Here is a 16,268-nt window from a genome sequence, read left to right on the forward strand (position 1 = left end):
AAAAAAACAAGTATACACAGCCTCAACCTGAATAAGCTGACCACTGAAGTATTTAGTGGCTAGAAAACAACATATTTTCTGAAGAATTTGAGAGCTCTAATCCAAGTATGAACACTGAACCCACATTCCCCAGTGGTCATGAATACAGGTGGGAATGAATATAATTGTTGTAGGCTTAGAAAAGAAGCTGGTTGCAACATTTTACTTAATAATTTAGACAAAGCATATTATTCTTTTTCAGATTTAAAGACTTAACAAACATACAATTGCTCTCTCATATAACCCATCACAATCATCAGAATGATTTACAGTCTTCTTGCTGTTATTTAATATTGAGGAAAACAGTGAATAAAAGAAATGTGGCAAAACAAAATATATGCAAACGTCGGAAAGCTAAGCTACACGGCTGGACCAAACGTCCAAGTGGAAACTTGACACTACTCACGAATACATGTGTCCCTTTGCTGCTGTTTGGGTTTTCAGTTAGTTTGATCATAATGGTCACAATACCAAAATGTTCTGCTGAAAAATGTATAACCTTAATGTTCTGGTCAAATTAAAGAATAGGTTAAAACATGAAGTGGCAATGAATAAAAAAAAGGTCCCTACAGCCTGTACGATCGATTATTCTTCCTGTGAATGGGTGCACTCTGTATCGCTCATTTTCTGGGTTTTTTATAGAAAACAAAAATTCCGATCCTGCTTGTGTAAATTTTTTTAAACTGCATGTATGCAGCTGATTCTGGAGCTGACCTAAAAAGAGTATTTTTCTTCTTCCTCTTCCTTTCTTTCGGTGTGTTTACTGTGCTTGCAGGATGTGTTATTGGTTTCCATTCTCATACGAGTGCACTGACCTTCTTTGACTATTCTCCATGGACTGAATAAAGTATTGTGCAGTCTCAAGTGGGGGAAGCGCTCATCCTCCTGGAAGCTCTCATTCAGTCTGCAGAGGATTGGGGAGATGGTAGCATGGCCGAACCTGAATGCGGCTGCGGCGAACACGTTGGCGATAGAGGGGTCCACAGATGGATCGTACCCCCTGTAGGGACCAATGTAATGTTTGAAGGACTCTGGGCCAATGATTTTTGGAGCATAGTCTCTTAGGGTTATGATCTGGGAATCAAAAAAGAAAACGGATGGACATCAGAAAAAGGGAAAAAGCGCAAAAGATTTTATGTGTCTATCACCAAATTCTAAAGTCTATACTGAGTTTGAATAGAAGCATACTTTACAAATAAATACAAAATATCCTCTTTGAATACCTGAAATGATATCTGTGAATGTGTATATACATACAGCTAAAGGAATCCCTGTAGGATTACCAGTGAAATGTCTACTTGTATAATAACGCTGGCTGTGATTGCACGCTTGTTTCCTCACGGTTTACTGCAGAGAATTTCATCTGTCCTCATCACTATTTATAAATGCCTCACTTCAGCACCCGAATCTCGACTCATGTCACAAGGGTGCAACCCCACACACACAAAAATGCACGGAAGCCAACACATACATTAGTGAGATATCGTCCATCATTTTTACATCAGTTAGTTATTTATTGCAAAAGGAAGCACTGGAACCACACACAGTAAAATAACCAATTTGGATTTTATGCACATTTTTTAGATGAAATGATTAGAGCGCAATGGGAAAGATGGAAAAACCAGGTATTCCCCTCAGGGTTTATGTGGCCCACACAACCTTCACCAATACAGAGTTTAGCAGGTCTAAACTCTGTACTGCCTAAACAGAAAAAAACAGGAGGAAAAAAGAAAAGTCAGAGAAAAGTCACAGTGACAACTGACAGAAAATCAGCTCAAATTCATATAAGATTTTTTATGAACTCAGGCCACATCACATCTGGAATTTGGCTCCTGGAAAAACAATTCAAAGAGGTTTTGAGCATGACTGAAAAGTGAGAAAAAAAAACTTTCCTCAGGTTCAAGACAAGAAACTGAAGTATCTACCAAGTACAGGAGCCCAGTGAGTCACATATTACAGGATAGTAACCAAAACCATATATTAGACTATTGCAGTCCACCAATTACAGATCAGACAGGCTGATCAGACATTACATTAAAACTATCAACAAGTGAAGTTAATAAAATTCATCATCATACTAAACTGGAATGTGCTGCTGGTAACACTGATGCAAACCGTTTACTCATTCCATGGCGACTCCAGCAGCCTCCCATTGCAGACACATGCAGATACATCACAAAACTGCAAAATAATAACTTAAAAACAGGAAATATCCCAAGGTTTGAACCCTCAATCCACAGAGGGCCCACTTTACAATTCACAGGTTGCAAAGGACCAACTGTCAAACACCTTAATGGATCTCATTTCCAGGCCTCAGTGGGTCAAAGCTGTTTTAGCAGCGTGAAGGCCACGTATACAATCTTATGCAGGTGGTTTTCATGTTGTGGCTGATGAGTGTTGGGTTTAGTATTCCATTTAATGAGCTTGTGCTTGTGTTCAACCTTTCACACACTTCATTTTATCTCCTTTACAACATGCCAGGCTTTTTTTTCCTTTTTTTTTTGCTTGAAATTTATTCCTCACCTTCTAATTCACCCAGCTGCATTATAAGAAGAAGGCTCCTGGAAATGTAATCCATACTGTACTAGGGGTTAAAAGCCAGGCTATCTTGGGATGGCCTTTGATTTTTCTGGCTTGGAGAAAGCCCCAAACCTTAATAAAAGTGCAGTACGGAATTTTAAAAGAGCTCCTTTAATAAAATAACAAGTAAATTCACAGAATTATTTTCTAATTGTTATTGCACGCTGTATGATTTGCAGTTGAATTGAATTTTCAGATAATGAAGCTCATAAATGTGATGCTGTTCAACAGCTGAGGCTCTTACTTAATGGACTGAAGCACTTTAGGCGAAGCAGGTCTGGCCCTTCAAACTGTATCGTTTTTTTTTCTCCTTTCTTTTTAACAATAATTCTCCCGCTATGTCTCTCCCACTTTACAACTAAATAGAACATAATGATATTGCCTCTACACTTCTGGAAAAGCAAAAGCCCTTCACAACTGTGCACTGTGATTGAAGTCAGAATGAAACCAGATGTTGTTAGCTGATCATTTCTTGTTTCCTGCAAATAATAGACTTTCTCTCTGTATTGAAATGGCTTCTGACCTTTCAGTCTGTTTGTTCTGCAAGTCTTGTAGAGTGATGTTTTGAAGTGGCTGCCCACAAACAGTCTACTGGAAACAAAGTACGGATAGTTTCACCTGCCTGCTCCCCACTGTTTTCACTCACAGCCTGAGCTGCAGATTTTATGTTACTTTTTTAGTACATGGGAATATTTAATGATACAAAATAATAACACAAACCTTTTGCTGACTCGGGTGTAAAGCTTTTCATTAAGTTGTTTCCATATGGTGACCTATTTAAGTGTTTTCTTCTAATTAGAGTACGTTGTGAGTGTGTGCATTTCTGGCTTTGATTTTTATGTCCATGCTAAAATGTGTAATCTTCAAAGAAATGTTTTCTGTATATACTTTAAACACCCAGTCTCTGTTAGTGTTGTAGCATACCCGGTGTAGGAGGAGCAATGCAGTACGACAGCCACACGGTCAAACAATGTAAACATCCATAACATATTTGCTCGCATTCCTGTTGATGTCCAACCAGAAGAAAACAAATCTCCATTTCTATGCAGATCAGTTAAATTAGATTTTTATAATTAGTATTCCAGTACAGTTAGAATGGAGGGGGCAACTGACCAATATTTTTGGATTTATAACTCTGACATAAACAGTGTAGCCACAGAAACATACTACGTCTGCAGGTATGCATCTACTGGCATCCGCCTTAAAACACTTCCCAGCCTAATTGCTACCTACAGTACCTTTGGCCTCAAAGTGGGTTTTTCTGTTAGCAATTACTGATGTAGTGCATAATTTAAAGCATTAAAGTTGTGCTTTTACAGTAGCTTGTCAAGAATAATGCAAAATGAAAACAGCATTCTAAAAAACACTCACCCCGTGTGAGCTTGTTTGTCGGGAACAGCTGCAGGAGGATTTTAAAGTGGGGTGGAGGGGGTGGAGGGCTTCGTGAGAGCTGCTGGGATTCAACCATATGGACCGAAAAGCACAACAAGGAGCTGATAGCTGCTGAAAGGACTGCAGTTAGATGCTTTTCCCCCCAGAGGGACACAATTACAGCAAACTTCCACATTACAGGAAGACATTTCAGTCCTGATATTAAAGATCGTTCTCAGTGGCGCTGCTATGTATGCCTCAATTATTATTAAGAATTAGAAGTTAATAACTGTGGCAGGTAAGTTGTTTAGACAAGTGTTACTGAATGGTTTCTCGAACACTCTTGCATCTCGAGTGACCCTGTTTAGTTCCTATCTGTTTATTTTGGTTGGTTTCTTTCTCACCTGATCAGTGATTGACAACGTTAACGACGCCTACATCAAGTTCCAGTATTTTTATTTTGCATACAAGAGCTCACACTTAATGGAAATGAGTCACTGTTAACAAAATTAGTTTCATCTGTGTTTTTTCTCTGTTGGCTCCACAGAAAATGTCTACTGTGGAAAAAAAGCAAACATGTTTTTTTTTCTCTAATTAACAACTCATTAGACTGAAAACCTGATTAACCGTCAACATTTTTACCAGAAAAAGGCACAAAAACTACACCAGTTCCTGAAAACTGAGAATGTCTATGAATAGTCAGATTTGCTTAGGAAAGTTTCACAATTAAAAGCTGGTCAAAATCTCTAAATAATAAGGAAAGGTGGGTCTTTATTACATCTTTTACCAAAAGATTCACTGGACTATCCTTCCTATGAAATGAAAGCAAATAATTACTGCTCTAATTCATGAAAACAGTGAACAAAACGAAGTGGTGCAGATCATGTCAATCTTAAATATAAGCATGTTTTCTGTTTCATGCCATAACCTGCTGATATGTTTTCCATTTTCAAAAATATCCTGTTAAACCCAACGTAATGCTGCTGTAATAAAATCTGCTACTTGTCCAGTTGCTGCCTTGCATGAAGAAAGTAGTAGTTAATAAGTTCTCTAAATCCAGAATATACAGTGTACTAACTGATCGAAGTTCATCTATTTCACGGTCCTGAGTCTTATCTCTTGCAGTTCTCTATTTAGTCCTTTGAGAATATTTTCTCCTGGTGATTCTGACTTCAACTTTTCTTCAGTTCCTTATTTGACGACTTTCGTTCCCTTCGTATCCTGTCTGTTCTAGTCTCATCTTTGTGCTCTGTCTTCTGTATAAAGTCTTTCTTGTCACTATGTTCGTTTCACTCACTATCTTTTTTTCAAGTATGCATTCCTGCATTCTGTTACTTCCTGTTTTATTTTGATAGTCTCCCTTCTGTTATGTTCAGTTTTGCTTCCCTTGTCTCATCAGTTAGATTCAGTTCAGCTGTGTGATTTTCCCCCACACATGTCCACTACCACAGTCACCCTCCTGTGTGTACAACGTCTCAGTCTCCCTTCTCAGAGTGTCAGTTCACCTTCCCTCTGCACTTCTGATGTCCCTTCAGATCAGCTGAGGTAGGTGATTGATCTAAATAATTTTACATTGTTTGTAGAAATCTTAAACAAGGAAAGGAGAATGGAGTTGCATTAGATCATGAAAAATAAGCATATTGTTTTTAGTTTATTATTTCTGTCATATGTTGCATTTTTTTAGTCCAATCTCTGGAATGAAGTGATATTTAAGGACAACAGGTAAAACTGTTGCTGTAAGGAAAAATGCATATGTTGTAGTCCATCTTCTGAACTTTGGGCTTTCATGCATTTCATACATGCATTATACAGTCGAGTGTAAAAGCAGCCTGATCCCCTGAAGTCTGTATGAATTTTCCTTTACATGTTTCCTTTCACTTTAAATAATTATTCGATCACAACTTGGCGACTCCTAATCCGGGACTAGATGGTAGATGATGATATTTACTAGAGCTGGGAGATACTGTAATGGTGACTCATTTGGACAATGATTAATTCATAATGATCTCATCCTACCTTTCTTCACAAGTACGTTCTCTGATTCAAACACTGAGAACATTAATCAAACATTAATTCATCACTGGTTGCTCCAACATCAGTTTACATCAAGTAGTAAACCATCATACCAGGTATTTACTCAGTCGCCCTTAATTACTTCAAAGTTACTCCATCAGTATCAAGCTGTTGCTGTCAAGCCTCAAACTTTCCAAATGCTTGTGGGATTACATTTTCTCCTAGCCTGCAGGCCTTGCTAAAAACAGTCAACAAAATCTGTCATGTATTAAAAAGTGCTTGTAGTTTAGTTTTGAATTCTCTTACTCCCCCCCCCCCCTGTACTACTTTAATTCTTTTTTTTTCTCCCCCTTTTGTTAAAATAGATAACGTTACATTCTGCTGGTTTGCAGGCTGGTCAGACTAGATAGTCCCTCACTTTTCACTCTGCTTCCAATACAGGGATTTTCCAAGCTGGTCATAGCTTCAGTATGTAAATCCTTTACCTGCCTTTTATGCTTCATCCTCCCAAATTATTTAAAGAACCCTTCCACCTTAGGCCATCTCTTTTTAATATTGTAAATCTCTTTCCCCTAGCATTATCCCTGAGTCACCTGAAAATACTAGTTTCTAATCCACTGCTGTAGTCAAATGTCAGCACACAAAATCTGACTTATTTTCCCCTTGCTAATAAAATGTTTGGGGAAACTTTAAGATAGCGCCAGGGTCACCGCTCCCCTTCGGTATAAGCAACAAATCCTTTGCATTCAATCATAAAACATTTTCTTCGTTACTTTTCATGAAGAATGTACACACGCTTCCTTCATCATTAATCGCCCTCTGCCTGAAGCTGAAAGGAATAGTCCAATCAGTCATTGTAGTGCACAACGTGCCTGCACCCAACACCACTGAGATGGTAACAGTTTCTGCTAAGCTCTGAAGCCTGGCCTGCCACAAAATGTGTGATCTCATCTTTAGCAGTAGTAAAAAGCGTATCTATTGGATAATAAAGACACGTAAAAATAAATAAAATGAGAGAGCCATCATAGCTGTGATGCCATCTGTTACTTCATTATCAAGAACCTACAAAGAAAGAACAGACTCGTGTTTTGTTTGGAGCAAAACTGAGGAAATGTAGCTGCTTGCATTTACTGGCTGTTTCTGTGGACTGGAGGGACACAGTGCTACAAATACACTGACCAGTTCAGTGGATACGTCAGTTTCCAATTTGAAATCAGGCAGATAATTAACAGTAATTATTTGGGGACATGTTTCTGCACAAATTAATGGTAGCTAGGTTTCTCAGCTGTTTGGTGCTGGGCAAGATTCTTAGAGGAAGCTTTAAAACAACTGCTGGGTAAAGGTGTTGACTGGAAAAAAAAAAAGGTGATTCACATGATAATTTTCTGTTGTTCTGTCTCTAGCGACTACAAGCAGAGACTTGCAAATATGTATAATATTAATGTGAACAGTGTTTAAGATAAAATGGTTCCCTGCAGCCAATTTATACCAATTTATGGGCTTAGGAGTTGCAGTTTTCAGATATGAAAACTGCAGCATCACCAGCAATGACAGCAAAGCAGGGAATTCCATGGCTGGTTGATCCTCACAGTCATCAGACTTAAAACAGCAGCTGTCAGGGTCGGACAACTTCTGAATTCATTAAATCAGCAGAGCTTTCCCCATAGAGAAGGCTTTTCACTGTTTATCTTCATAATGTCTCGCTCAGCTCGCAGAGGGAACTGTCATTCTTATACATGGTGCTAAAACAAGAACTCCATCTTCACTTACTGTAAACGGCACAAAAAGCCACATTGCTGAAGATCTCACACGCTTCATCAACCCTAACTCAAGTTTAATTTATTTCTCGACCTCGGAAATCGAGTAGTTGCTGCTTTGGAGCTGTTAGTAATAACCTCAGATACTACTCCAAAAAGACTTATTGAAATAATGCTATTGTTACAGGGACTTAACAACATTGAAGCTAGATAACACAAATCAATTTAACTACAGGCACGTCTTAAAGACATAAATGTCTCGCGTAATTTTCTTTTTCCAAATTCAGACCAAAATGTAGTTATTGTACTGTGCTATAAAGGTCTCAGAAACATGGAGTCTAACAAGATACGCACTCGGGATGGGATTACCTTTGCCACCAGAAACACAGTGAGGAAACTTGGAGTGATTTTTGATCGGGAGAAGTCAACATTCATCTTGAAAACAATGCAGGACTGTTTTCTTTTATCTGATCAGTGAAAAAGAGAAAATCCTCTAAGTGATGTTGAAAATCTAGTTTGTGCTTTTGTTACTTCTTCAGTAAGGTCTTGAATAATTAGACATGGGGTCCCCAATCCCAGTCCAGGAGGGCCGGTGTCCCTGCAGGTTTTAGATGTCCTTGATCCATCACAGCTGATTTAAATGGATAAATGACCTTCTCAACATGTCTTGCAGTTCTCCAGAGGCCTGGTAATGAACTAATCATGTGATTCAGGTGTGTTGACCCAGGGTGAGATCTAAAACCTGCAGGGACACCGGCCCTCGTGGACTGGGATTGGGGACCCCTGAATTAGACTGTGGTTCACTAAATGCAGACTGGGAGGCAGAGCCTTCAGCTTTCAGACCTCTCTCCTGTGGAACCAGCTCCCAGTTTGGTTTCAGGAGACACACACCCTCTCTATTTTTAAGGTTTTCGTTTTTGATGAAGCATATAGTTGAGGCTGTATCAGGCGACCCTGAACCATCCTTTAGTCTCACTGCTACAGACCCATACTGCTATTGTACCTACAGTGTCACTTTTTAATGTCAGATAGGTTTAAAATGAAAAACACAGTAAATGGAGACAATGTTGTCTAAGACACTTTTTCTGCCTCAGCTTTAGGGATACAAGATTTTTATTTTTAAAAAGTGTATAGGTTATAGGTTTCTATACTTGTAGATTGTCACGAGCGTACATGGTGTGTGTTGTTTTATTGTATGCCTGCAATTTCTGTGCATCACAGAAATACCAGAGTTTGTTTTCCATGTGCACAGCAGCTTCAGACACAATACAGTCAATGCTGTTATAACCTCGAGTAACTTCAAATGAAAAGAATCGCTTCTTTTCTTTTATACATCTCATTCATATCAGCTCTCCCACGTAATTGTGACACACTCGCATCTGCAGACTCTGAAATCACTGTGCTCATAAATGCTCGATTAGTTTGTTCCCCCTCAGGCATCATTTGTGTTACTCGGCAGAAGCTTTATAGCTGCGAATCACAGTAGCTTTTATTTTCATCATATTCTGCGTCTCGTGTCGTAGCTACGCTTATTTAACAGCGCTGGTGATAGAGGACGGTATGTCCAGATTTTAAAGTCTAAAACGCCCCACTACGTGTGAATCCATTAGAACTTTAGTTGTCCTGCCTTCACACAGATTAGAGCACAACCTGCATTTCTTTCATTTCTAAACCATCCCTCTCAAATTTGATCTAGTACCCTTTTGAAGCTTTTTCAAAGGTTAGCGTGCCTGTGAATGCAAACGGTGCTTCTTCTGTGGTAATACTAGGCAGTTAATGTTAAACATTAAATAGCAGAAATTGAATTATGTTTGTTTTCCTTGAGCGGCCAAGCATGCAAAACTGAAAGTAGCTTTAGGGTGGGTGTTTGTTCTTATCCTCCTGCTGTTTGTTCTTATCCTCCTGCTGCTAAACTAATTTCCCCTTGTGGGACAATAAAGAAATTGAATTGAATTGAAATTGAATTGGACAGGGGTTTGACAAATTTTAAATTTAGTTTTAAATGACTAAAATCACTATTAGCCTACTTGAGATGTTTATAATAAAAACAAAATTGGCAATATAAAAAGTCACACAGGCCTGGAGACGGTTGGCAACCACTGGTCAACTAGGAAAAATGTATTTCTTGACCGGTTGGCGAGTGGCTGCTGGAAACTGCTGACTATCAACCTCATGTGAAGGCAGGTAAATCTGGTCACAGAGAAGGTGCTGTGACACAAACTTTCCTGTGACTGCTTTGGTTACTTGCACAGTACTGCAGTTTGCATGGGAGATGCTGACTCATCGCAAGTACTTGCAAAGTAGCCTTGAGAGTGCGAAAACTTGAAAGAGAAAAAGTGTGATGCAACCTGGAAATACAGAGTTTAGTGCTGAAAGCTTTTTTGCCTTTCTGCTGCAGATTGCTGCTACATTTCAAAATGTGCAACTTTTATTCTGAAATGACAGATTGCAGACTTTGCATAAATGAATCTGAGCAGAATCCAAAATATTAGCCTAACGAATTCATCAAATTAATCAGTCTAATTACCTTTGTGTGCCTACTTGAGTGCTAGTAAATTAACATTTTGGATACTTTCTTTTAAATTCAGTAGTTTGTTCCATGAATCACATGAAATGTCAACTGAAACTGAATTTTTTGTGTCACTTTTTACATCTGATTCAGTTGGGTTTGGTTGTCACTTACCTGGTGCAGTGCACCTATGATCTTACGAGTCTCTTGGTATATCATCTCTGGGCTCCAGTGACCGTTGATGTGTTTCAGTGCCTCTGCAATTCGATTGTGTTCTCTGAGCCACAGCGTGTGCAAAGAAGTCAGAGGCAGACCTTCGCTGACCCGGTTGTCTCCTGCACTGAAGCATTCAACTCTTTCCCCTTGCAGATCTTGGTGGCAGGCTGATGGCAGCTTGGTTACAAATGGGAGATAAGGCCTTCCTTTTGGATCTTTGAATCGGGCATTGACAGCAAGTTTTCCATTACGGCCAGGAAGGTCACGAAGGAAGCTCTCCAGCTTTTGATTGTGGCCGTAGACAGCAGAAGCATCAATGAATGAAGTCATGGCATTGAGCTGTTGTCGCTGCAGGGCTTGTCTTATACCAGACTGAAAATTGACAAAGCAGTCTGATGTGGAGCGAAAAAATGGCATACAGCCTTGTAGACCATCATTCATCTGCAGAGAGGATAGAATCATTTACTGATCATTTAGTGCGTCCGGTAAACTTTAAACTACTGCTGATCTACCAAATGCATTTGTTGTCGTTTTTGTCATGGAATTTTGAAGGCCCAATTCACATTTGGAAAAGTAAACGTATGTAATATAAAGCAATGCCTTATCCCAGAGTGAAAGGTGTCATTTTGTCAGATGTCACCTGCAAAGTAGGATGGCATTAAAAAGGACTGACTGGGCTCCTGCTAATAACTAAAGGCAGTTGGAGAAGTTTATAACTCTGGGCAGGTGACCGCTTGTCATCTAGCTAGCTGTAACATCTATGCATGGTGTGAGATTTTTCTCATGCACTCGGTCTCCAGATTACCATGGCTTCCATTTTTTCCATAGTTTAAAGCTAGCTGTCATACAAGTACAGAGGGTCCTATAGTACAAACAGGCCTGGTGACAAAAACATTAACACCATGCTCTTGAACTTTTCAAACAAGGATGCACAGCTCTGTCCATCACCACCACCAGGGAGTTCATAGCAACGGAGATTTTAAAGTTTTTGTTTTTAATGTAAATGGGGTTTTTTGGGAAGTACTACAATGAACCTATCACTGTGTTATTTTATGTATTTAAATATGTGATTATCTCAGGATCAAACTGGGTGAGCTTCACTGGGCTGCTATTGTGCAAAAGTCCAGGAAAAAAGGGATTTTTTTATTTTTTACACAAACAAGTGCAGGCAACAAAAATAAAGAAAATGATGGATTCTCTGTTTACCTTAATGGGAAAGCACGGATGCACGTTTTCACACGTTTTTAAACAGTCCACATCTGACCCATCGGTGCTGGTGCTTTGAGGCGTCAGGGTTATGTCATGGGATATATACTGGCCCCAGTCCACCAGCAGCTGAGAATAGGAATCATCTTTCCATTTAGAAGCACTCGTCATTATTTCCCTGCTGACTGTCCGGGCCTGTAGACAAAGCAGGATTTGTATTTTGTAGTGCTCAAGTAATGCAACACATGAAGTATCAAGATGTTGTTCACTCACTGTGAGTCAATAAGAAATGGAATATTAGGACTCTGATTTATTATCTGAAACACTGTAGTAAATTTCAGCAGTCAGATATGGTGGTAAACTGTTGGCTGGATACAAGTGATGCATATTTGATGAGTTCTCCAACTAAAGGCCCTCACTCTGTGTAATGAATGCATAAATTAGGACTAAAATTGAATTCAAGTGTGAGCAAAACGGTTTCATCTGCTTTTTTGGAAGAAATTATGTTTATCCATATGATAAGAAACCAACTGTTTTTAGGTTATGGATGTAGTGTATACGCTAGATGCAATATATAAATGCGGTTCTAATCTATGTCATCTCACACTCTCCTGTGCTCTTCCTAAATTGCTGTGGACGTTATCTGCTGTGAAACAGGTGAGGAAAAATAAATGAAATGCTACATTAACTCAGGGTTTTGCAGGGCGAGCCGGCTTCATTTCTACATTTCTGTAATTTATCCACCAAGACTTTTGTGTCTGTTGGACCGGTATTTTGTAGATTACCGGGGGAAGTTGGAATCCATTATGGAGCCGTTCTGGGTTCCAGCCTTTTGGTTCGCTCTCCCCGTCTTCGTATTCAGCTGGTAGCCATCTGACCAAGGCAGTGTTGGCTGCTCCCCAGCGAGGATTTTGCCTGACAAAGAGAAACATGAAGTGTGTCCAAAAATACTGCCATGCAAAACTGTATAACCCCTTACTGAAAGCATCATCCAGTTTTCTGGATTATTAAGGTTTAAAATGGTGCATTCAGTACATTCATATAAATTGAATGTACAGAAATGACAGTATCTGTTTTGACGGTTAGTTTGTGGTTATGATCCTGTGAGAAACATCATCGTTGCTGCACATTGACTTAGGATCATTGCAACAGCATCATTTTTATGCTCTTAAATGACTGTTTAAAACCAAAAAGGATTGCAAGAACCTGTCATGTATTTATTTTTTTGTTGCCTTTTGCCTCCTCGTCAACAGCTGGCACACACATTACACACAAGATAACTTATCAGCTGGCGGCTGACAAACATTTCATAGTTCCAGCTTCTTGATTTGAGAATTTTCTACTTTCCTTTTAATTAGACATCACAAGCGAGGGAAGAAACCAAATGATAATAAATGCTCATAGGCAAAACATGCCCTCCTTTATCACCATAATTTACAAAATTAACATTATGACAACATTAAGGCTGAAAACTAGCATTTGACACCAATCTCTTTAGGAAAGTAAAGTAACAAGGAGTCCCCCCCCCCCCCCTTTTTTTTTGGCCATTATAAAAAATAATAATTTTTTTAATCTTTTTAAATAACCCCTGTGCAAGGGTTCTAAAGGGTGAGTTTACCCACAGAGGGCAAGACTGCCTTGCACCAGGCAGAAAATATACTCTTTAAAGCTGTAAAGTGGGGCCTTTAAAATGGGCAAACTATAGGCTTTCACATGCTTTTGAAGTCGGACTCAAGCGGGCAGTGGAGGAGTGGAAGTTTTTGAAGGGGCTTAGCTTAGGAAGCAGGTTCACCTGTTCCCCTGCGAGGAAGAGATCGTGGCTCGTGTTGCATTTCAGTAATTAAAAATAATGAGAAATTATGAATATACAAATTATTGATGAATCAACATTTGAAACTTGACAGGTACTTGAATATTCAAGAATGTTGACTAGTTCAGGAAGTTTTTATTTTTAATTGTTTGAGAAATGCTTTACTAAAAACAGCATGCAGTGAAGTGAACATAACTAAATATATTTCATTAAGTTTAAGATGATGCTGATGATTATTAATACATTTATTTGCTACCTGTATGCATCGAAACTATCAAAACAGATAATGGCTTTTCTAATCCTGACATACTGTAGTTTTGCCTGGAGGCCTAATTATGTGCTTGCTAAGACAAAATTTACATTGGATATGAAATGAAGTTTTCATTTAGGGGAAACGGTTGTTCAGATGTCATTTTAACTACCTGTTGTTGCAGAGTCCTGATATCAGTCGATACTTGTAGAGATGGGTGTACCGACAGGTGGCTGGACTTGTAGGAGGACATTTTGACAGCTCTGCAATCAGCTTCAAATGTTTCCATGACAACAGTTGTTCTTGAGCTAGAGTAACAAAGCAGGCAGAGTTGGATTGATTGTTATGAAACTTTTAAATCTGAGCAAACATTATTGAAATTCTGTTGCTGATCATATGTGGCCGGTTAAACTGTTTTACAATGACAGAACTAGTAAAGGTGGTCTGACTAAAAATGTAATGAAAACTTTTCTAAATGTTCCATCCAAGGTGAAACCGAGTTTCCTAAAAGAAAGAAATTCTACCGGGTGTTGTGAGCTCCTGATTATATCTCTGTTTCACTTTCTTCTTTAGGACACGAAGAGTCTTTTGGAAAACCTCTGCAGCCCTAGAAATGTGCTTCGTCTCAGGGTCGGCGTGCCGAAAAAATTTAAGCATGTGTTGGGAAGCTGAGGGTTTGGTCCACCTAGCGAGAAAAACGGATAAAAGGGCAGTTAGAGTTCCTTTGATCCTTTTCTGCACAGATTATTTGAGGTAAAACTGAGGCAGACAATCTATGATGGCGTATTACCGTTGCCTGACGTCGAGTAAGTCTTCATCTACATCATAAAGGCTTTCTTGATGTGATGAAATAAGTAATTCTTTGATGGATGAAGCTGGAAAATGTATTTTTTGATCAGCATGAGACATTTTAAAAATATCATTTCATCTATCATGTTCTTATTCTGTAATGATGATATTAAATATACATGGATCAAAGTAACTTGTTTCTGAGATGCTACAAAGTAGTTCACACTGGGAGTAGTTGAACACCAAAACATGACTAAGGAGATATACCGTTTGAACTAAAACTAGAAAAAGGAATAACAAAAACAATAATTAAATTGACAATTCACATGTGACGTTTCATTTTCAGTTTATCAGTGAAACTGTTCAAGCATCATGTATTTATGTGAGCAGACTAAAGACACGGAGATCTCTGGGAGAGATCTGGGGCATTAAAACACGATGACGTTAATGCTGCGTAAGCACTGAGCAACACTTGTCCTTTTCCACTGCACAAAGTTCAAGTGGTTCAAGTGCGTTCCTGCACAGCGGTCAGGATTAAAGAAAAAATGGAAGGGGAATGGTCAAAGGGGTTTCAAGGATGGGGAATGTAAAGTACAAGTGAAAATCTGTAGTTTCTTATTACAGTGCAAAACCGATAGTAATCTGAGTAACAACCACAAGTAAAAAGTAACTAAACTGTTTGACTCACTAACAACATATGAAGGTAGTTAAGCTACAGCCAGTCTTCAAAATATAGTTAAACAACAACAATCTTTATTTATAGAGCACATTTAAAAACCAGCGGTATACCAAAGTGCTTAACATAAGAGACAGAGAAGTAACACGAGTATTATAAGGCCTCAGCAAAGTATCAAATATACTCACAGGTCAATGCCACTAATACACAGGGGTAATATAAAATGCATATTAGAATAAAAACATAATAAAAGCACAAGCCACAAATTACAGCAGATTGTTTTGTTCACTTCTGCCACACTGCTTTGTACTAATGTACAGTACTTTTTAAATATTATGTGGTATTTGAGTCTGTACTTTACTTTAATATTTCAAAATTTAAATATTGATAACTTGAGAACTATCCACATGTGTTTTTAAAACGGTTGATATTTCTAGTTGTTACAAGTGAATTTTCACTGCTTTTCACTTACTTAACTAACTTACTTTAAAATAAATAGATGCCATTTTGGAACATTACATTAAGTAATTTGTCTGGTATTTGGGCGGCACGGTGGTTTGCGTGGGTTCTCCCCCAGTACTCTCCTCCCACAGCCCAAAGACAGTTAGTGGGGATAGGTTAATTGGAAACACTAAATTGCCCATAGGTGGGAATGTGTGTGTTAGCCCTGCGACAGACTGGCGACCTGTCCAGGGTGTACCCTGCCTCTCGCCCTAAGACAGCTGGGATAGGCTCCAGCACCCCTTAAATGGACAAACAGAAGCTGGATGGATGGATATTAAATCAAGTAATTTGTCCAGTATTTGCATTTTTCATTATTAACGTAGCATTCAAAATGTTGGTATTAACAAAATATTAAAATACACATTAAATCATTTGATTTTAAATGATTAAAATAAGGCAACAAAAGGTGAAAGTGTTCACTTGAACTTTACTGTGAACAAACATTGTTTGTTTTAATGTAATAATGGATGGATAATAATGGATTGGATTTATATAGCGCTTTTCTAGGCACCCAAAGCGCTTTACAATACCACTATTCATTCACTCTC

The 16,268-nt window shown here is 38.6% G+C and overlaps 1 protein-coding gene across 1 annotated transcript in view; it reads right to left on the reverse strand.

The window, feature by feature from the left end:
* Nucleotides 1-14,569, reverse strand: part of tpo (thyroid peroxidase) — a gene marked incomplete at its 3' end in the record, with an annotated part of 16,999 nt that extends 2,430 nt beyond the window's left edge. The window contains exons 1-7 of the mRNA XM_013915226.1: nt 14,553-14,569; nt 14,276-14,436; nt 13,924-14,059; nt 12,477-12,606; nt 11,692-11,886; nt 10,444-10,857; nt 855-1,113 (exon numbers count right to left, since the gene is read on the reverse strand). Of these exons, the coding sequence (XP_013770680.1) occupies nt 855-1,113; nt 10,444-10,857; nt 11,692-11,886; nt 12,477-12,606; nt 13,924-14,059; nt 14,276-14,436; nt 14,553-14,569 (1,312 nt within the window). The remainder of the gene's footprint in view (nt 1-854; nt 1,114-10,443; nt 10,858-11,691; nt 11,887-12,476; nt 12,607-13,923; nt 14,060-14,275; nt 14,437-14,552) is intronic.
* Nucleotides 14,570-16,268: the final 1,699 nt, after the last annotated feature.

The sequence above is a fragment of the Pundamilia nyererei genome, unplaced genomic scaffold (assembly GCF_000239375.1).
Source record: "Pundamilia nyererei isolate P.nyererei 1_Seehausen unplaced genomic scaffold, PunNye1.0 scaffold00274, whole genome shotgun sequence".
Classification (NCBI taxonomy): domain Eukaryota; kingdom Metazoa; phylum Chordata; class Actinopteri; order Cichliformes; family Cichlidae; genus Pundamilia; species Pundamilia nyererei.